We start from the raw sequence: 21652 nt of genomic DNA on the forward strand, positions 1-21652 counted from the left end.
CAGGGGGAGCCTCCTTTTCATTACTTCCTCCGGTCACATGAAAAACAACACGAACTGACTGTGAGGGTGCAGTCAAGGAATCAAAAACATGACAGGACAAAGGAACCTAACAGCTAGAGTTGAAAGTGTTCAATAAGTGTTTGGTAAATTCTTCCCTATTTTCTACTGGACCCTTTTAGTAAATCATTCAGCTTACTCCAAACTCTGGGCAAGTTGTCATTTAAATACAAATGCAGACTTTTCTTCTACCAAGTATAAGGAGGCTGCAAGCCGCATATTTCTATGCTTTATCTCCATAGAAACAAGCAGTCCAGTTCTCACCCGCTCTTCCAGATTCCAAAAACCAAAATGCACATTTAGAAGATAAGACAGCAACCATCTTACATTTTAGTCTTTGTTGTTTAATTTAATCAGTATTCAGGAAATTGATTTCAACTGTTCACTTGACAGGAAACATACTAGTATACATAACCAGCAGTAGAAGCAAGTTTGCTATTGTCGAAGCTGGAGACAATACTATCAGTTTTGCATAAACACCTTTACTGTGATGTAAAGATGTCTCAAAGTTAGCCATTTTCAGAATCAACAAGGTGCTTAAAATACAATCTGAGAACTCAGATATAGAAGAACATATCTAAAGGGAATATATTCGATATCAGATTTTTTTTCCTCAAGCAAGACTTACCAGATGCAGGAAGGCAGAATTACAACAAAGTTGCTCTGCTTTATCTTTTTACAGTTTCTACCTTTGTCAAGATGCATGCTAAAGTTAAAAATGTCCACAGCCTTTGGAAAATCTTAGCTTTATGGTTCTTAAGAAAATACACAAGGACACTACTGTTTTAGAAATGCTAACCGTGCTAATTGCTAATATATGATGATGAAGTCATCTCAATGTCTACTAGATGATTTTTGCTAAAAAGTTGCATGCAGCAAATGAAAGCTCACCATAGGAAGGCTTTTCTGTTCTTGAATAATCTCACAGCTAGTAAGACATCACAATTGGTACTGGTAGTCAAAACCTTACACAAAACTGAAATTAACCACAAAAAAATGATTGGTGCAGCTCAACAGGAGACCATTTCTCCAGAGTCTGAAACCAACACCTACATGACCAAAAGAAGAACATTCCGCACAGCACCATGAAACGGATCAGGCAGGGCTTTCTAGTCTCAGCGAATCACAAGATTGCAAGAAAGCAGATGGCACTGGATGATATCATTGCACTGACCCACAAAAAGCTGAAACTGAGCTGTCCCTGAGGACAAAGAAGCAGCACGAGGCACTAAAGCAGTGGTTAGACCCTTATACTAAAAAAAAAAAAAATGCATAAAACCGCTTTAGCACCACAATAAACATACTAACAGCTTCTCATCATGACTAATGGAGCTTCTGACATCACATCCTCTATCATTTCCCCACATAAGGAGACCTACGTGTGTAGTATTTGTTATGCTGGAGACGCATGCCGTTTCATGTTTAAGCCAAGAAAAGGGCTTCCAAAGGTAATAATAATGTAGGTAGCTGCTGGGAGGAAGTGAGAGGAAGTCATGAAATTTTCTTAAAGATAATTATTAGAGCTGCGTTTCAGATATGATCCTCGCTGTTGCATAGCAACACTTGGAAATACATGTTTGTGTTTCCTGAATCAGTTACTTAGTAAGAAACTCGGGTTGTGCAGGTCAACTGTGCTATGTTTGCAAATAAAGAAGGAATCCTGTTAGGTGTCACATGTTCATGTGTGTGTAACTGTGATATGTATCTACTTGAATAGAATTTGAGAGGTTGGTTATCACATTAAAGACAAAAAAAAAAAAATACTTTCTTAGATATATTTCAGTTTGATCGAATATTTTTCAATCCACTTGAGCTTTAAGAAGTGAGGAAAATACTCTGGTCCTACCTTTATGGTTGAATAGCCCCTCCATTTCCATGGAGGACCGGGAGTGTGCAATGCAGAGGATGGAGCAGGGTACGATTCCCTCCTGGGCAGGAGAGCGGTCTGTGGTCCTGACCAAGCACCAGTCTGGTTTGTCATGAAGTCGCTCCAGAACCTCCACAGTCTGGCCTCGGCGTACGGTAAGCTCCCCGTTGCTGCTGCCATTACTGGCCACAAAGTCATGGATCACCACCGTCAGTTCGCAGCCACCAGAAAGCTGTGAAGGAAGGAGAAAATGGCAGCTGATTAATATTTCAGGTGCAGAGAAATGGGACTGGTGAGTGGAATCTGTTGATTTGTAGCTTAATTGTCTTTGACCTGTTTTGTTGCTTTTGTTGCTCCCTGAAAGCTCCGTACATTGGTACAACCAGGTCTTGCTAATACCAACACTCTTCAGAGTGGACAGTAATAGAGTGATGACGGAATATTTACTGTAGCATCATTATTATGTTTAAGATGCAAGCAGATATTTAATTGGAAATTGTATTTTCCATGAAATGTTGAGACATTTTTACGGGTCATTCATCCTGCGTGAGAGCAAGACAGATAAAAGCAAGACTGGGCTAGGTACAGAAAACTGCCTCTGTCTTATCTTTTTTGTGCTTTCAGCCTAAATACTACATGGAACAAGTTGTATTTGGATTTTTTTTTCAACCATTTAAAGAGCCAACAGATTACCATTTTGTTAAAGAATAAACACAGGGTTGATAATAATCTATGACTTAAACTGACTAATCTTAGCTATAAAATCAAAACCTTTAAAATGTCGACTCTGTACATAATCTTGTCTCGTTTTTAAAAGAAACCCTGTCTTATGTTAACTTTTTCCTAACAGGTTTTGAAGTTGCCTTTCTCCCAACGTACATAATTAAGGACCGCTCTCTGCAGGAAGGCTAATTTGAATGCAGAACTTGCTAAAATCAGAACCAGCAGGTCTGAGCTTTACAAAACACAGATTGAAAATCTGCCACAAACATCTGATCGATGTATTTGTAAAACATTTTTATTTGTTGACTGTTAACATGGCTGCATAAAGTGTGGAAATATTTATGATCAATATAGTAAATAGGAGTGAATTATAACACCTAATGTACACATGTATAAAAATCGAAGCCGGAACACAGGATAGTCCAACGTTGTTTTAGTTGACATTTCATCTTACAAAATCTTATAAAAATTCAGACCCAACATAAATTTTTGCTTTTGTGTCATAGTTAAGCATATTTTCAGTATAAATGTAATGTACTGAATCTGTAATCAATAAATCTGCTGCAACAATTATTTTAGTAATATCCATGGAGGAAAAAGTCTATATTTGCAACATACCCTCTGATAGTGTGGCAGAGCCAGAGAACTGAGGAGCTGAGAGACAGGATTTGAGATCTTCTCTTCCAGTTTGTCAATCGTCTTCCACTCCCTCATCATGAACGATGGTCAGAAAAGCAAAACAAGTTCTGGAGCACTGACTGATTTTCAGCAGGGATCTCTAAAATGTTCCTCAATCACACTTAGATGATTTCCTCAGGAAGATCTTCTCTCTGCAGCAGAGCAATTTAATCCATCCTTCCTCTAACAAATGCTTCCAAAAAATTGACCTGGCTAAGGCCCCCACTCCATCACCAACAAAAACAGACTCCAGAAAAGCAGAGAGGAAGAAAACTGCCCAAATTTTACAGAGAAGTCTGTGATCGATTAATGTGACGGGATAATGCTGTGCTCTCCTGTCTGGCAAGAAGACGAGCATCCTCTGTCAAAAGAGAGTGGGAGGCTGAAGCTGCTGACACACAAGTCAGTCACTTCAACAGAAAAACACACCGGAACAGGAGCGCACACACACTCCCCCCCCCCTCCCCCCTCCCCTCCCCCTGCCAGCAGCACAAGCATGCCACTGTCATTGCTTCCTGAAAGAAATGCCTCATCTGAGTACCCACAGAAAGACGGGGCACACAGAGACGCATTCAAAAAGTGGGAATGGGATGCCCATTCAAATGTGCACGTGTTCCTCTATGTTTTAGGATCTTTATGCAAGTGAGCATGCTCCGAACTGAGGGGACAATTCTTAATTAATTAGCTTCTTTGATGATTTTGATGGGAGTGGGCAGATGCACAAGCAGACACGGACTTGTTCACCTCCCATCTAAAACAGTCCTGTGTTGCATAAAGCAGCTGCACAGTCAAGATTAGCGCTACTCTAACAGTTAAGCTGTGAAAGCTGAACATTATAATTTTCTTATTTTCCTGATTGCAGAGGAAGCCTGGTGAGGGCCGATCTGGGGTAAATCCAACTCAAGTGAGAAAATAATGACCCAATCCACTCCTCAGATTTATAATTAATACAACACAAAGGCAGAGGATGGATTTTATTTTTTATTTTTATATCCGACTGTGCGGGGTGTTAGCTTTACAATTGATCATACTGAGCGTAGGAGGATAAGCCTTCTGTGGTGTGATTGCCACATATAACCAAAGCTGATCATTAGTGTTCCCAGAGAGCAAGGATTTTCTCTCTCTACCACACACACACACACACACACGCACGCACTCACACACACACACACACAGTCTTAGAGAGCTGTCAGATGGGCCGTTTCTTTCACTCAACACAATCAAACACTTTCACAGGAAGTGATTTCCAGACAGTTGTCTGCATCCATCCAGTTTGCAGTTTCTGACGGAAATGTGTGACGGTATTCGTCCTGACCAATCACAGAACGGCTACTTATTGACAAACAGAAATAGCACTGTGTCTTGTAATACAGGTAGATACTTAAAACTGTATAAATAATGCCCAGTTTAGGTGCTACCTGGCAGATATAAAGTTGAAGAATAATATGTGTGTGTGTGTGTGTGTATATGTGTGTGTGTCCAACCTTGTCACTGTCCAGTGTGTTCTGGGATGTCCGGGAGGCGATAGAGATGGTATCTGGTTGGCTGCTAGCATCTCCCTGGCTGTCTAGATCCTCTCCATCCCTTCAGGAAGACAACAAATATTCATAAAATCGAATCTCGCTTTGATACAGTGCAAAAATATTCACATCGCCTGAAACCTTTCTTTATTTTATCACATCATTGCCACAAACTTCATTGTGTTTATTGGTACTTTCTGTCGTAGACCAACAATTAGTGCATTATTGTCAAGTAGAGAAACATAATCGAGCATTTTCCAACCTTTTCATAATTAAAAATCCCAAATGTGGTGATGCCCGAAGATCCAGATATACTGGGAATCTATTCTGGCTGAGACTAGGAAAATTATCAAAACTAATATTGATCTCGATCCGGTGTCTCTTCTCCTTGGTCTACCAAATAAACATGTCCAAAACCAAAATAAGAGCAAGTTGTATAATGTCCTAATTTTCTGTGCTCGAAAGAATATTTTGTTACAATGGATTTCTAATAAATCTCCAACTATTTTTGGATGGAAGAAGCTTATTTTGGAATATATCCCTCTAGACTTTCTAACATGCCTCATCCACTCTAAGACGGACATTTTTGGACGCATATGGAAGTCCTTCTTGGAGGACACGTGTCTACCATCCTGTCTTGAGCATTTAGAAAGGCTTAGATGTGGACTATATAATGATGGAAGTACAAGATATACAACTATCTTATATTTCCTTTTGTCTCTGGACTGCACTGCTCAGCTTTTGTTGTGTTCTGTGTTTTGTTGTTGTTGTTATTAAACAAAAAATATTAATAAACATATTTGCAAAAAAAAAAAAAAAAAGAAAATCCCAAATGTGTGTCGGGTGGTTTTATTTGGCTGTACTGAGTCAATAAAGTGTAAAACTACCTTTGCACTGCAATTTGACCAGAAAGTTTGTGCACCTATTTCAAAATTGGTTCCAATACTATGTTTTGCTTAATCACACAAAATCGTCAAAATTGAAGTTGGTGGCTGTAACATGACAAAATAAGTGCAAGTATAAGGACTATGAACAATTTTCAAATGCAGCTTTTGCTATCTACACCTGCTGTGTTTTGTAATCCTGATTGTATAACTATTTTATATCTGACTGTATGTCTTTTAAGCCTGGGTCAGTATTAACTTTGCTTACCGCCTGCCTTTGTGTTTAGCAGTAGTGGCTTTAGGGACGTGAATGGGCTCCTTCAGAGCTCCGCGTAGGAGGACAGTTCTCTCCTGGATTACTTCCCTGATGTGCTTGATCCAGTCCTGCTTGTTCTCTATACTTGATGCCTGCAGGAAAGAAAAAAATATACAAATAAATCACATAAACGATTCAGACAAAGCATATGAAAAACTCCCACGAGTACTTTGGACTTCTCTGCTCTTTAAAATACAGAAAAATGGAGAACATCAGATCTTGTTCCTCAAAGAAGGAGCAAGAGCAGGTACATTTTTTTTCACAGAGTGTGGATGTTGACTCATGGCATTGTGTAAGCATGTAGAGGGCACAGAATGACGTTCGCTGTTTGATTTTACTTAATCTTGAGTCACTATTCCATAATCAATAGAGTCCTTTTCTATTTCACTAAGCAAACAGATACAGTGCTTGCTGCAGTGGTGTGTTATACAAGATGCTGTTTAAATTGGTATTTGCCATGCAGGCCAACTTCAGGGCTCCCTAACCTCCTCCTATGAACACGACAATCAGAAGTGCAATTTAATATAAATCTTTCAGACTACACTTTGAGTGATATAAGGAAGGAAACTGCAGAATATTACTCAGTCGTACCTTGAGGACAATCTTGTTGTCTGAGGTTGGCGTCCTGCCCAGCCACAAGGCAAACTTACAAGGATCCCCCTCCACATGTTCTGTCACTCCAAGCTCTGATGTCTGTAAAAAGAAAGGGAAAAAAAAGCACAACAGCAATTACACATTTTGCAACAAGTCTTGTTGACTTACCCAGCAAATGTCCTAAGGATTTACACTAGCAGATTAAGGGTCTTCTTACAAAGAGCTTGCTCTTGTAGAGGTATTTACTGCGGCCGTTCGAGTCTTTCACTTCCTTGCTAAAGACCAGGGACATCTCAAAGAGAAACAGATGTCTATCACGGCCTTTCCGGAAGAGAGTCTTGGGATCCCACACCTGGAAGGACTCCTGGAGTATCAGCTCCCCCTGGGAGTCTATGTTCCCGTCAAACCCTGAGAAATTAGAAGATGGAACTGAGCAACCCAACGATCTATTGAGCTGTGCATGTATTTGGACACAACACGTGGCACTCTTCAAACTTTTCACATCTTGTTGGGATATATCTACAAACATCAAAGTGTTTAATGGGGATTTTATGGGACAGATTAACACATGGGACACTTATGAGGAAATCTTTGGAGGGCAAAGGGCTAAAATTTAAGTAAATACAAGATTTTTTTTTCTCAATTTCTATTTTATCTTCATTTAATTATTTTATTTAATTTTTTTTTTTCACTACTTTGTGTCGATCTATCATATAATCCTAAAAAAACACATTAAGGTTTGTGGCTATAACATGAGGAATAGGACAAAGGTTAAGAGGTAACAGTCAACTGTATGATATTAATGTTAGATTTAATTAAAGTGATCTCAAGGCAGAATAATCACCAGTTACAATAGATCAGAATGGGAATCTTTTTTTTTACCCTGAATAAAACTGGAGCAGTGTAGTGGAGGTGTGTGATGGTGTGCACGTGTGTGTGATGTCTGATTCTACATGCCTTCCAGCATAGAGAGGTGCATGGCATCATTGGCTCTCTTTGGAACGCTGAGCATCACTTCAAGGCCATCCTTGATTTCACCTTTCCCCTCTTCACAGCATGTCAACAACTCCTTCAGTGGAATAACATCCATATAGACATGTTTCAGAAACCATGCTATGAACTCCAAAAGAATTTTAAGTGTGAATCTGTTTCCACTACTTTTTCCAAGTCTAGCATTTCCACTTCCAAACATAAAAACTTGCAGATGACTAATCATGTCGCCAAAATTAATTTGAAACTTGCTCTACCTTCAGGAGTAATTGGTATTTTGTGATTCGTTGAACGGGCTTGATGAGGTAAGAAGAGATGGAGTTGGCAAGGCGATGTCTTTGTTGAATTTCCTGTGGATGAAAATAGAAACATGTCTTAAATTAAGAGAGATATTTATTTTTTTATTTAATGGTTTAAAGCAAGCAAGTCAGAATTTCTGACAATTTAAAGCTTTACTTACGTCAAAGTAGGGTCCAGCATGTTCCAGGATGAGCTGAGTAGAGTCAGGTTTGTTCTTGCAGTAGTTCACATACATCTGGAATTTGTCAGCCTGAGAAGGAGATTTCATAAATGTGTTACAATCAAGATATGAACCTTAATTTTAACGTTAAACACCAGTTAAAACAGCAATTTCTCCCCCAAATATCCTATAATTTAATGGAGAAATTGAAATTGAGAGAGAAATTTCCAACCTGACCAAAGTAATATGAGCACAGTTTTATTTTAAACATGTGTTCAAATAAAGTACAGAATCTGAAGAATTTATTGTGTTGTAAAAAAATGATCACAGCTACTTGAAATAAAAACACAGCAAACACAGAATTTATTACATATGCTTACTTACCCAGGTCACAAAACAATGACCCACATCCTCTGGAAGCTGCTCATACTTCTCCAGCTCCTTCAAGAAAATACTGTTTGGAGAGGAAAAAATATTTACACATAGATTATTAATCACCTTGCCTCTGCGAAATACCTGGAATACAAACACTATTTCTACACATTGTCGCAGATTGCTGCTAAACTGACTTGTGATGAAACTCGTAGAGGTCCTGCATGTTCCCAAAGATGATGTGTTCCTTATTGACAATGCCAGGAGGAATCTCCTCAACACCACTGGTCATTTCCCACAGGTACGTCTGCACAAACGCAGCCGTATGAAAACAGTTGCTTACATACATCTAGCTGAAGCGTTAATGAACACATGTACAATTTAAGATTGACAAATCAAGACAATAGGATTAATTAGAAACAGCATCTAAGGCAATACTCACATCCATACATTCACGTAGGTCTCTGACATACGCTTTCTCTGTTTGGATCAGTTCTGCCATTATAAATCTGGAAGAGAGAAAAGGACTCAATATGATAGTAAAAGTGGTCAAATAGACATAATTTATTTTTTTTTAGTTTGCTGGAGGTAAAACTAAATAAACAAAGGAAGGAAACTATATGAAACAAAGCAGAGAAAAAAAAACACAAATCATTTTTAGTTTATTATAATCTTTGAATGTGCAATGTGACTGTAACATGTAGCTGCAAAATATGCAGCAAAATGCTGCATATTTTCATGCATTTCAAAATATATTTGTTTGTTACATTATGATTGGCTTCTTTGCATTTCAAAGCAGCTATTTTACTCTACTGTTTATAATACATGGTTAAGTACATGAAAATATCAATAAATTACTTTATTAATATTACTTATCTTTCATAATTTTTTTGTCATGTCTATAAGCGTTTTGTGTTTTTAATCTCAAATACAATATTGGTTTCTGGATTTAGCATGGTTACTGGATTACACTCCCCTACCTGTAATTTTATTCAGGCATTATGTTTTTTTTTAACTCCAGCTGAGAGCAGTACAATGTTGATTTCCTATATTTTTTGCATACAGCTGGCATATAAATAACATACTTGGATCAGAGGGGGAAATCTGCCAATATTAGATGGAAGTATTATTCTTTATGCACTTTTGGACTGTTATTGTAAATTGTGTAATTTGCGATGGTAGAAAGTAGGCTGGTTGGTGGATGGATTCCTCTGAAGGTCTCATAAATCATTTGCAAATGCCACTTTGTGTTTCCAATTATTGAAAGGATTAGCATTTCTGTGTTAATTCTGAAGTCTTTAGGGCACAAATTAAAGTCAAACCTGAAGTCTTAAATGCGATTCACAGGGTGGTTACGTTTGATTTGGAGATTTTATCATCAAAGCTGTGAGGATTTGAGTTTTCTTTGTGTTTATTTTAGATTTCTGTGTCTATTGACTCTCCGTGTTATCCTGTCTACCACTTGATTTTTCCCAGCTGTGTCTCGTTCCCTGATTGTCCTCTGTGTAATCAATGCCACCTGTGTTCCTTGTTGAATCTGTCGCGTCAGATGTTCGTGCTGTTACCAGTTGCTACCAGCATTGAGCTATTAGCCTTCTGCTCATTCTGTGCTGCCTGCACTTTGGATTATTGTGCTTTTGATCATTGAATCATCATTTCTCCACAAACTGGGTCCACTGCATCTTCCTCACCACCTCTAACTGCAGATTATGATAAAAACTGTTAAGAATTTTGTTAAGAATTTCTGTAGTTTCCCAAAGGTAGCTTAATGATCCTTCAGGAAATTTGGGTTGTGCTCTTGGCTGCCATGGGCTTGTTTGTCAAGTGTTTGAAATATTTCTTGTTTTTAGGAACTAGATATAACTAAAGTTTGCTGTACATTCAATAGTCCCGAAAACTATAACTCTAAGACTCAATAGCTACCAGGTGAGCAGAAAAAAAAGAAAAAAGTCTAATTCTTACTCTTTTCTTCGTGCTGATTTTCTCTTTTCCTCATTGAGTTCATGGGCAGCGTCTCTTAGCTTGATCTCTGACCCCGGAGCGGTAGCTGGGATGATGTCCAGTTGCAGCTCTTTGCTCTGAACACACAGCAGGTTGTGGTTATTATGTGGCACACAGCAGCTAGATAGGATATCCTGCACTGTGTGGTGTTTGCCTTCTGTTGGCAGATGTTCGCTATACAAAGTTTGAACAGCAGCATGCGGTAAACGGACGACAATACCATCTGCTCTCTGCACACCATAAAATAAATCGAAGTAGTGGGACTGGCTGATAATAAATAAATAAATAAAACCCTTAAGGCAACACAAAGCCTGATTTTTTTATTTTTTTATATCTGTTGTTAGAGTGTATTAAGTTGTCATGGTCTTATTTTTAAAACCTGGTGAAATCTCTTTGGGAGTTTCTCTATGTACCAATAATGTTTTACCCACATAAAAAAAGAAAAATCACTTACAGCCTTGTTTGAATCGGAAGAGATGCCAAGTGCCGTTTCCAGGCTGGTTCGATATTTGTCCATGCGGAGAGAGAAGTCCCTGTAGCGCTTGTCCACGGAGGACACCCATTTCTTTATCTCCAGGGCATGGGCGTGGCCCTTGTCACAAAACCCATCCGCCAGCTGGATCAACAGCTTCACCCGCTCTTTGGTTTGCTGTCAATAGAGGGACATTCAGGGAGGGCAGCGGAGAGGGAGGAGAGAGAGGTGGTGCCAACAGAGAAAAGGTAGATGAGCGAAAGAAAGAGTTGGGAATCATGTGTTGCTTGGTGGACACAATAGCGTGCTCTCTGACACACAATAACAGTGACACAGCAAAGAGGACAATGAAGTGCCCCTGGAAATGGGCCTCACAGCGGAGCGGCGGACGGACTGAGCGAGCACAACACGATAATCAGATAACAACAGAGAGAATCACAACAAGCAGAAACTACTTTGTCTCACTTCGTAGGAAAACCAAACAACATAAGACCTGCACGTACCTTTGCTGTGATCTGGAAGTCTTCGTGCTCTTTCAGCAGCTCCTGCGTGTGGTGAATGCTCGACCCAGTGGACGTGTGCGTGGACAGGTAGAACTCCCCGGTGTCATGGATCCACTCCAGGGCCTGGCGAAACGACCAATCATGAGAGACGACACAGAGATTCCAGATAGCCTACGTGTCCAGCTCTGATAATGATTCAAATCTTAAGACAATCAAACAAAGTTGAAACTTTTTGAACAATATTTGAAATAAACTGAAAAGGAATTCTAAAATAAAAACTTTACTACAGAACCTGCTTTTATTTTATAAAATAAGACCTTTTTAAAATTATAATATATTTATGACAATTATCGATTAAGTATTACACCAATACTAATTACGACAATATTCATGGCTATATTACTAAACATGCAGTTGTTCCACAAGAAAATGCAAATTATTTACAAAAAGAAAATAGTTTTGTCACATTTTTTCCCCTTTCTCTTCTATTTAATTTTAGAACGTCCTACTTAATGTTTTTTGTTTGGTTTTGTTTTGTTTTTTTCTACGGCCTGTGTATTTTAAAACCAGGCCCTGGAGGTGACACTGCCCTGGCCTGAAATGGCAGAACTGGTCCAGTCAAACTGTGAGACCAAAAAGCATTCACACCCTGGGGATAAAACCTGGAAAGCCTTAAAATAGCTGTGTTCCAGAAAACAAGTGTGATGTAATTTCATTCTTACCGGCCAAGAAATGATGTTCCAATACTGTGTTTTCCAAACACCACAAGGGGGAGCTAAGTGTATGGAATTATACAGCAATGAGGCACTGTGGTGCATTACAGCAGCAAAAGCTTGCAAAACTACTCCATTTCTGTAATGTTGCAGTATTCTATTTTTGTCATATTAAAACATAAACCCTCTGCGTATTATGTGGTGATTTTATGTGACAGACCAACAGGAAGTAGTGCATTTATTTGATTAAACACTGACTGAAATTTTGAGAGGCGCGGAGAGCATTTCTTTCAGCCATCCAAAATCAGCACTTTTTGGCCTACTTTACCAATCTAGTGACTTTCTGCCCTTTCTTCTTTGGAAAATAGCACATGCTAAGTTAGATTAGTTAAAAAGCAACATCCGTGTTAGAGTTTTGCCACAGATTCTCAATTAGGTTTGTGTCTGGAGTCTGAGTCTGTTTGGGGTTTTGAGTTTAAACCGGAAAAGGAAAACTGTAATCTTTCAACTTGTCTCCAAAATGACACACAGCAAACTGGAAATTTGACTTCTTATACCTTTCTTTCAACACTAATTTTCATAAAAGTCAGATTTGTTGAAAATATAACTAATAGCTGTCCTGTCAACATATTTTCCAACATGAGCTGCTGATGTCAGTAGCTAGAGCTACTATTATTGCAGGTTTATATTCTGCACAGGTTCTGCCAAAATGAAAAAGTCCAGATTAGTGAGTTTAGTTTGTGTGTAGAAATTTTCTGCACTTTAAGCAGACTTATGCAAACTCTTCTTCTATATATTTGCCTTTTTAGAGAAATGCAGGAAGTGTTTTAACCAACACACATAAGCCAGTTTTAACTATGTTATCATGGCAAAACACTATTTAGTCTCATAAGTGGAAAAAATACTGCACTGAAATAAATTCTTAAATGTCCTTTAAAAGCACAAATCACCCATAAGTTTTTATCTTTCTGTCTAGGATCTGTCTAATTAGTCAAATTTAGCATTTTTGCAATTTTGCAAGTGTTGTCGTCATATCGTGCTAACTCCTCAATTAAACAAGAACACACAGATGCACAAGAACAAACCTGCTTGGCGCTTCTTTCAAACACCACATATTGCTGGCACTGGTCCAGCCTCCTCTTCCTCATGGTCCAGAAGTGGAGGACTCTGTTCTCTCTCTGCAGCAACTCATTCAAGATATCTGATACACCAACACAAAAACATGGTTAATTCGGCATAACAACAGTCAATCAGAAGGCTTTGATTAGCATTTAACAGGAAACGGCTACACAAAGTTCAGAGAATAATTTTATACACAAAACACATAAATCATGAGGATAGAAATTGCTGTTTACATACTTTTGACTTGAGTCTCTGGAGCTTTTACGTGGGACAGCATGCCAGGCATGTTGACACTGTTTCTGTGCAGGTACTTCAAGAACACATCGGCATTACGTCTGGCTAACGTACAGGCCTGTGAACACGAAGGGAGGAGGAACTCAGCTCAGAAATCACACAGAAATGCAGGTGTGGGCGTTTATTTTCATATCTGAAGTTTTGGTCTCACTTTGAGAAAAGCCTCTTTCTGCTCCAGATGTTTGCTGACCATAGGGGTGACATGATCCGTCTCACTGTTTGGGCCCAGTTTATCAGCACCGCCGCACCAATCCTCCTCTCGCTTGTACTCCTGCTCGAGGCTTTCCAAAACACTGCACACCTAAAGCACACAAACACAACGTGGCTTTTGAATTTGCTCTAAAAGTATGCACAAATGATATTCAGCTCATTCATTGTTATTTCAAAAATGACTCACTTGCAAAAATCTGAACTGTGCACAATTGTTTCCAATCACCAGCAAAACAAATCTTTTCAATATTCAAACAAACTAAATTATATTTCTGCATTTTCTTGTGCACAAATCCCTATTAACTATTATAAATAATTGGCATAACACTCCAGTTGGCCAAGTAGCATCAAACAAGATACCCTTTTGTCAGACAAAAATACCTGTTCAGATGTTTTGTAGAAAGCCACAGATGCATTAACCAGTTTCAGCCTGTCCTCCATCTTAAGCATCAGCTGCTGCCAGTGATCCGCCACCTTCAGGTCAAACAAAACTCATCAGATTTCCAAAGAAATTCTAAAACCCACACTGTGCTGCCTACACAGATTTTGTTATTTTTCACACATATGCATAAAAAGCAAACAGCACCTTTTCTGCACAGTCTCTGATCATGTCCATGTCGTAGTGGTTTGCCTGAAGAAGCGCCTCTGCCTTCTGCTGCACCTGCAGTGCACTCTGGTGGGTTTTCTTCATTAAGAATGAGATGAAAACAAACTTTAAATAGACGGCAATTAATAAACGATGAATCTAGCATATAAAAACGGATAAATGTTTTCAAAATTTGTCCAAGATTCATGCTGGTCCCATATTTGTGCAGTATGCATATGATGGAGCTTTCTCATGATTCTTTCATTTTTAACTACAGGACCTATCGGGTTTGTCTTGTACTACTGCAGCTAGAAATTCTTGTCCCACACATCCACACACAAAAACCAGAACAAAAGTGAATCTTATTAGTGTGTATGGGATCAGTGAAGAAAGCAGGTCAGGGACAGGCCTGCATTAAAATAAACTTGACTGAGTTCAAAGGAATGCAAAAGGGACATGCAATGGCAAAGACTAGGAAAAAATAACGAGTGAGAAATGAGGGAGAGACATCGAATAAGCTATTTATAATTTTATTTGATGTGTCAATTATATAAGAAGAGGTGCAGATTGATAAGACCCTGTAATATCTCCAAGAGAAAAAATGTTAAGAGGTGAAGGACAAAAGGCAACAGAGAAACAAAAAAAATTGTCTTGTTGTCCTCTAAACATATATATATAATATTTCACCTCAATTGCATGTTGAAATTGTTCATGTTCTTTCTGCAGCTGCTCAGCTTCTTGTAGTGAACTGGCTGTGATGAGGCCGGCATTGAGCATTGATTCCCCATTACGGATCCAACCTAAAACCTGCAACACACAGAGAAAGCATTTATTATTTATGCTTCAGTTGTAGTTTCAGTATTTGGTCTGAATTTTTTCCATTCTCTCCTAAAAGTTAATTAAAAAGACAGCTTAATTAATGTTTTTTTTTTTTTTTTTTTTCAGTTACTATGTTAGTTCAAACTATCATCTAATATTTGCATCCTCCCTCTCTGTACTTCTGTCCTGTATCTAAGTTGAAATCTCTCCGAGTGCAAACTTCTTGAAATGTCGGATTTGTTCTTCACTTCTACGCTTTTCCCTCTCTTGGGTAATCTTGTAACCAACCATACCACAACAACCCTGCTCCGCCTCACACACATGCAGTCTGAAGCTTGAGGGATCGTTTTCCCTCATAGTTATGCCGATCTAGTTCTTGCCAGAGGACAAACTCCCAAAGACATTTCCCTCCCCTTCTGACTCAGCAGGCACACTTGCTGTGTGGGTGACGGCCAGAACCGTAGCTGACGCTCAGCTATAAAAGTGATGATGCAACCCTGACTCCTGCTTTAGACTCCTGGGACAATGTTTCCATTATGCCTGAAATGTCCCGAGGTGGCATGAAATCCATTAAATGTACTTTTCCCGTCATACCACTTCAAATTTTTCCTTTCCCCCTCATGCGAGTCTGATGCACGAGCCTCTATTAATCCCTGTTTCAGCCATAGTTACCATTTATTTGGGACACGCCTATTTTAAAATACTCACACAAAGAAACCCTTACAGGTAGGACAACATAATGCAATAAAAAGACATAGAAAGTACAGTAATGGATAGAGATTGCACAATTTTATCATGCAATCATAAATCTGGCACATCATTCCACTTGCTGCAATGTGTCTAGAATTTTGTTTTCTACTAAAGCAGGTTTAGTAGAAAAAAGGTTTTTGTTTCTTTTGGCTTTTGTCCAATTTTTTTTATGTAAACACACGAACCATATGATTCTACTTGCCTGCATAAGCATGATAAGAGCTGTATTGAAAAAAATAGATATATTTTCTATACTCATTTGTTTTGCTTTGAAATGTCAGCCTGCAAAATTGCTCCGAATGAGTGTCACGTTGTAATTGTGCACAAGTACTGAATGAAAACAAGCGGAGAATATCCACGCTTCGCTTAAACAGCAATCTCTCTTCTCTCTGTGATGCCTGATGTGTTTTCTGATAAATATGTTTTGTGTATCTAGAATTTCTGTTCTCAAAGCAAAGAGGAATGAGTTCAGACACATCTTTATTGTTGTTTGGGCAATAAACAACAGGATAATTGCAAAACCTATTGCAATTATCCTGCAATAATTTTTTATTGCAGGATAAAAAATTATCCTGTAATAAAAACATTTTAGGTTTACGTTTGTATTGGCTTAGATCAATATAGAGGTAATAGTGTGGAAAATACTATTATTAATAGACAGAGTCCTCCAAAGCCTCCAAAGACCATAGTGGATGTAAAAATTGATAAATCATTAATCGTCAAGTTATATAAATAAAGGTAAACTGTCTGTATCCCTTGGTATTACTCAGAATCCATGAAATCAGATGTAAAGAGACTGATGTCTTCCAAATTTTTAAAAAAAATCCTCACATTCCTTCCTCATGCATCTATAAGCTTTTACAAACTTTGAACTCTGTCATGAATCTCTAAAAATCGGTTTAACAACTTCACCAGTTCTTCAAATTTTAAAGTCAATATTTTTCTAAGTGTTACATGTAACACTAAGTTAACACATATTTGTGATGCCAATAATTACTTATATTCTCCACACAAACACATACAAAGAAAGAAGGAATAAAAGAGAAGAAAATAAACAAAGAAATGTAGAATGAAAAAAAAGGAGGGAAATACATAAATGTATAAAGAAATAAGGAAAGATATACAGAAATAAAGAAAGAAGAAAAAACAGTTTGTTGACAAGGGCTGAGTCACGAATTGGCAGCTCTGTGCAAGCAGAACGTGCTGTGACCTTTTAACACACACTAACACATTCTGTTGTAATTGTGGCATGTTGTAACAAAATATTTGTTAGAAAGACTTTCCAATAATTAACCTAGCCTCATCCCAGTCTGAGAACAACTGTTTTTTTAAATTCATTTATGTTTTTTTTAAATTTTTTTTATTAGACTTCAGTGAACATTGCAGTCATGTCCTGATGTAAAAAGTTTAAACTTGAACATTTTTTGTGGCCTGTCCTTGCCTGTTTTCATGCCGTATTGCTGTTGCTTACTGATACAATCTTGTGTTCATAGAGTGAGTACCTGTTTGACTTCGGCTTGAAGATGTCGTAACTGGACACACTGCTCCAAGTGTCTCCTGTGCTGCTCTGCAGCCAGGTCCAGCTCCTGCTGCTTCTCATGAAGGAACTCTAACAGGTCCTGAACCCGCGTTGCCATGTCCACATCTCTATCACACAGCAGCTCCACACCTGGAATAACAAGCACTTTACTTAGCCAACATATACAGTGTCAATTATTGTTTTTTCCTCCCATCTTTCTATTCTGGTGAATTTTTTAAAATTATTTTAAATATGCAACAATAACAAAAGTGAAAGCAGTCCAATGTCACTAATCTTTCTTTTTTTATATATATGTAAATTATATCTTTACATAGCAAAAAAATCCTAGTAATTGTATCAGATTAAAAGAAAACAACATGTGTGGCATGAATGATGCCAATTGTCTTTGATTATTTCTTTTCACTTAAAAGGGCCCATGTAAAGAGACAATATGAAGAGAGCAGTCTGTGCAGTGTTTTCATCCGATTCACATGACCATGAGTGATACACGATAAAACCAGAAAAATGCCATTCATTAAAAAGCATTCTTGAAATAATTACTATGTGCAATATATGAACAACCTTTAAATTTTTCCCTGAAATCAAAATGGGATGTTTTATAAAAAAACAAAACAAACAAAATGCAGAAGCTGTTCTTATGATGCTACAGATTCTGAGCTGCTGCTTGAATGTTGTTTCAGAAAAGTGCCTCCGTGTCCCAGGGTATTTGCTGCTTTTTTTTTCAAATTCTTTTCTCTCACCCGATGTCTGGACCTCTGTGACATACTGCAGCAGCTCTTGCCCCTGGTGGATGACGTCAAAGGTGAGGTTGTTCATGGTAAGTGCTTTATCTGCATGGTGCTGAAGCCTCTGCTCAGCCAGGGTCAGGTCCTCTGTGTCAAAGTCATTCATCTGCTTGGACAGTTCCTCATTCCATGACTCCAGATCTGAGATGATCTGCGGGACAGAAAAAGGTGAACTCATCAGTTTAAGCAGGTGTTCAGTAAATATGCAAGAGGTTTCCTTTCTTTTGCCTCTATATACATTTTATTGCTCTCCTAAAACTGAGGAAGCTGGACCAAAAGCCATTCTGCAGATATACCGTTATGGTCAGCTGTGAATCTAAGAGTCTATGTTGTTGAAACTATTTAAACTTCAAACACAATAAACTATTTTGATGACTCCCATAGTAACAAATAGCAATAACATAATGACGTGGTATTTCACGGCTGGTGCAGCAGATGTACTGAGATGTCGGTGCTTGTCACTGACTGCCCACGCTGCCTGAATCATGATACTGGGGGTCCCTCTGTCCTGGTGTTGTTCAGCTCTGTCTGTCACAAAGCTTTAAAAAATCAAGGTGGTCTGATGGACAATTGCTGAAATGTTTTTGATAGAATTTGTCTAAGATAAAGATTTGGGCCTTGGCATGAAAGTAAATTAGGTTTTTCTTGTCAGATTTGTCTTGTTAAGTGACTACAGTTAAAAAGACTGTAGTCTTTTTTATTAACATATGATTCATGAAGACGACATCTAATCATGACAAGTTTTTAAGTGACAAGAACAAATGTAGGGTTTGACCCAAAGTTGTGCTCTGTTCAGATGCAGCAAAGTGTTTTAAATTTGAACGAAATCGCTGTAACAATATAACTGAAAAACATGAACAATAGTATAAAAGCAATAATGGTTTTTATGAGTGATCGTCACATGGCGGTAAAAATTCACTCTCTGTGCATTAATAAAAATGACGAGCTTTGGCAGCTGTTCCTCTCAATTAAGAAACCACCATCTTGTTTTTGAGAAGACCTCCTCTCAAGACAAGAGTAGAGCAAAAACAGATACACAAAGACATGCTAAAAAAAACAAAAATGTGTGTATGTGTATAGCTTTATGCATTTGGGCCAAAACAGAGATGCAATCAGTAAAAGATTCCTGAAATGAAACGTCAGGAACGGGATCTCCTCAGCTGACACCGTATTTATTTTTCTTCATTTTCTAGGTTTCTAAACGTTCTAGATTGGATTCTTCACAATCAACATCCACAAGCAGTAATGTATATTAAGTTACAAATTGAGTATTAATTTAAAACACAAATGTTCCTTTTTTATTACGTAGAAGTTCAACCCACTCATTGGTAGACTTAATATGAAACCTAAATCGTGTTTGGGGCAAATTAAACCATTTATGTACACAGTTTACTTTACAACCATAATGAAACTAAACTAATCTGCACAAGTAACATTTCTAGCAATTTGGCCCCTTGTTAAAATCAAGTTACACAGCAGTTTAACCAAATGTGAACACTCTTATTGATGTATAGTTTTCATTTCATTTTGTTAAGATTTTCCAACTTTCTTAACATTATGGACAAGTTTTATTTTCCAGTTGCTTACATAATGTTTTAAATGTCTGTGAGGCCCATAAACAGTCAAGATTCACAGCAAGATTTTCTAGAAAGCTAAGATTGATCCCAAATTAATGAGGAACTGAGCAAAACGCCAAGCTATAAAATATAGCTTTGTAGGTACAAAGATATATGTTGACACCCTTAGCACTGCTATCAGTAATATAAACAAAATTATATATAATATTCTTCTACAAAATAAAGTCTGCTTGCAGTCGATCAAAGACTACACCGATGTGAATTCCTTAAACTGTTCTCTGTAGGAAAGTTTTCCATATTACTCCATGTTCCTACAGGATAACATTAACAATCAGTTTTGTGCCCAAAACTGAATGGGGTACCGGTAATACAAATTACCCCATTATAAACAACAACATCAACAATATTTCAAAGTTAGCAGAAAAGTTTGCACAACTCACCACACATTCATTTAAACTTTGCCTTCCTCTCCTCTTACAGTTGAGTAAAATGCCTTCTGAGTACAAAAAGACCATTTCCTTCATCTTTCAGGTCTAAGACAGCTAGTGAGTTGAGGAAACACGGTTAGTATCCGTGTTCTCTACTGTTTTATTGGCTTTGCGTAACTGTGAGGAGGGGAACCTCAGCCAGGCGAGAACTAAGGGATGAGGCTATGTCTCACCTTTGCCTTGTTCTTAGACACACAGACTCAGACCTCCAGTCGTGCCAGGAGGAGGTACAGTATTGCAAACTTTCACAAGTGTGTGTGGGAGCAGGGAAAAGAGGAAAATAAATCTGTCCTCCACCCATCTTCATGCTTGAGCTCTGTGTCATATCAATCCTGTGTCTGCATGCGCGCTTGTGGGCGTACTTCAGCGCTTTGCTTGTGTGATTACCAGATTCGCCAGCTTTACCTGGCCTGACATGCAGAGCTAATCTGGTTTTCGGGACAACAGAGACCCAACAAGCCACAGAGGATTTTAATACCTGAAGAACTGTTCATGCCCTCTTAATTTATTATTTTTTTTATTTCTGTCATATTAGAAACATAATCTTTAGTGTTTCTTATTGGATTTTTAGACCAACACAAAGTGTTTCATTATTGTTTAATGAAAAGGAAATTCTACAACAGTTCCAAAAATTGCTAATAACAATTCAGAAAATGTGCTGAGCATGTATTTTTAGCCCCTCTATGCTTGCATTTATATTTTTTGCTATATAGCTCAAATTTTTACATTTTGTCATTAAGTCTCACCTGGATTCAGATCTGCAAAACATTCTAACATCTGCTTTCATTTGCTCTGGTTGTAATTTTAGGGCAAGTTCTCCTGCTGGAAGGTGAGACCCCTAAAATCCCATCCCAAATGTTCTGCAACTAGTTGTTTTTTTTGCTAGATTGCCTGATAAAGGAAAACATCCAAACGTTATGAAGCTGCTGCCATAATGTTTCACTCAGTGGAGTGTGTTCAAGAAGATGTGCAGTTTTCAGTGACAAATAGCATTTTGCAGACAACTAAGAACTTTTATTTTGGAGTATTCTACATGTCTGCTGTGTCTCCTATGTTGATTTTGATTAACTACTTAAAGGACGTGTTGGTACTGATTGGTAAAAGTCAGATTTTTAAAGAGTTTAACTAATAGGGAAGATTTGACTGATTAATCTACTCGCCTTTACGTTGATGCTGCATTTAATGAAAAATAAATTACAAGCAACTGGTCGTGCTGGCTTTTGTTCGGGGGCATCAGATTACGGGGAAATAAAAATGCATGCAACACTTTTCAGATATTATTTAATAAAACATTACTAAATACTAAGCCATTGTGTTAGCTTATCATATAA

At 38.0% G+C, this 21652-nt stretch overlaps 1 protein-coding gene across 9 annotated transcripts in view; it reads right to left on the minus strand.

Annotated features, from left to right (window-relative positions):
* triob (trio Rho guanine nucleotide exchange factor b) overlaps positions 1–21652 on the minus strand; it is a 94989-nt gene that overhangs the window by 19382 nt on the left and 53955 nt on the right. For all 9 annotated transcript variants that reach the window (XM_044117944.1, XM_044117947.1, XM_044117949.1 and 6 more), the window contains 22 exons: positions 18212–18407; positions 17434–17600; positions 15050–15169; positions 14363–14461; positions 14158–14250; positions 13718–13867; positions 13510–13624; positions 13236–13351; positions 11438–11560; positions 10917–11111; positions 10424–10539; positions 8904–8970; positions 8659–8768; positions 8474–8543; positions 8090–8179; positions 7887–7979; positions 7597–7708; positions 6857–7047; positions 6637–6738; positions 5998–6137; positions 4810–4909; positions 1904–2156 (listed from right to left, as the gene is read on the minus strand). In XM_044117944.1, the coding sequence (XP_043973879.1) occupies positions 1904–2156; positions 4810–4909; positions 5998–6137; positions 6637–6738; positions 6857–7047; positions 7597–7708; positions 7887–7979; positions 8090–8179; positions 8474–8543; positions 8659–8768; positions 8904–8970; positions 10424–10539; positions 10917–11111; positions 11438–11560; positions 13236–13351; positions 13510–13624; positions 13718–13867; positions 14158–14250; positions 14363–14461; positions 15050–15169; positions 17434–17600; positions 18212–18407 (2818 nt within the window). The remainder of the gene's footprint in view (positions 1–1903; positions 2157–4809; positions 4910–5997; positions 6138–6636; positions 6739–6856; positions 7048–7596; positions 7709–7886; positions 7980–8089; positions 8180–8473; positions 8544–8658; positions 8769–8903; positions 8971–10423; positions 10540–10916; positions 11112–11437; positions 11561–13235; positions 13352–13509; positions 13625–13717; positions 13868–14157; positions 14251–14362; positions 14462–15049; positions 15170–17433; positions 17601–18211; positions 18408–21652) is intronic.

This window comes from Gambusia affinis, linkage group LG05 (assembly GCF_019740435.1).
Source record: "Gambusia affinis linkage group LG05, SWU_Gaff_1.0, whole genome shotgun sequence".
NCBI classification, from domain to species: domain Eukaryota; kingdom Metazoa; phylum Chordata; class Actinopteri; order Cyprinodontiformes; family Poeciliidae; genus Gambusia; species Gambusia affinis.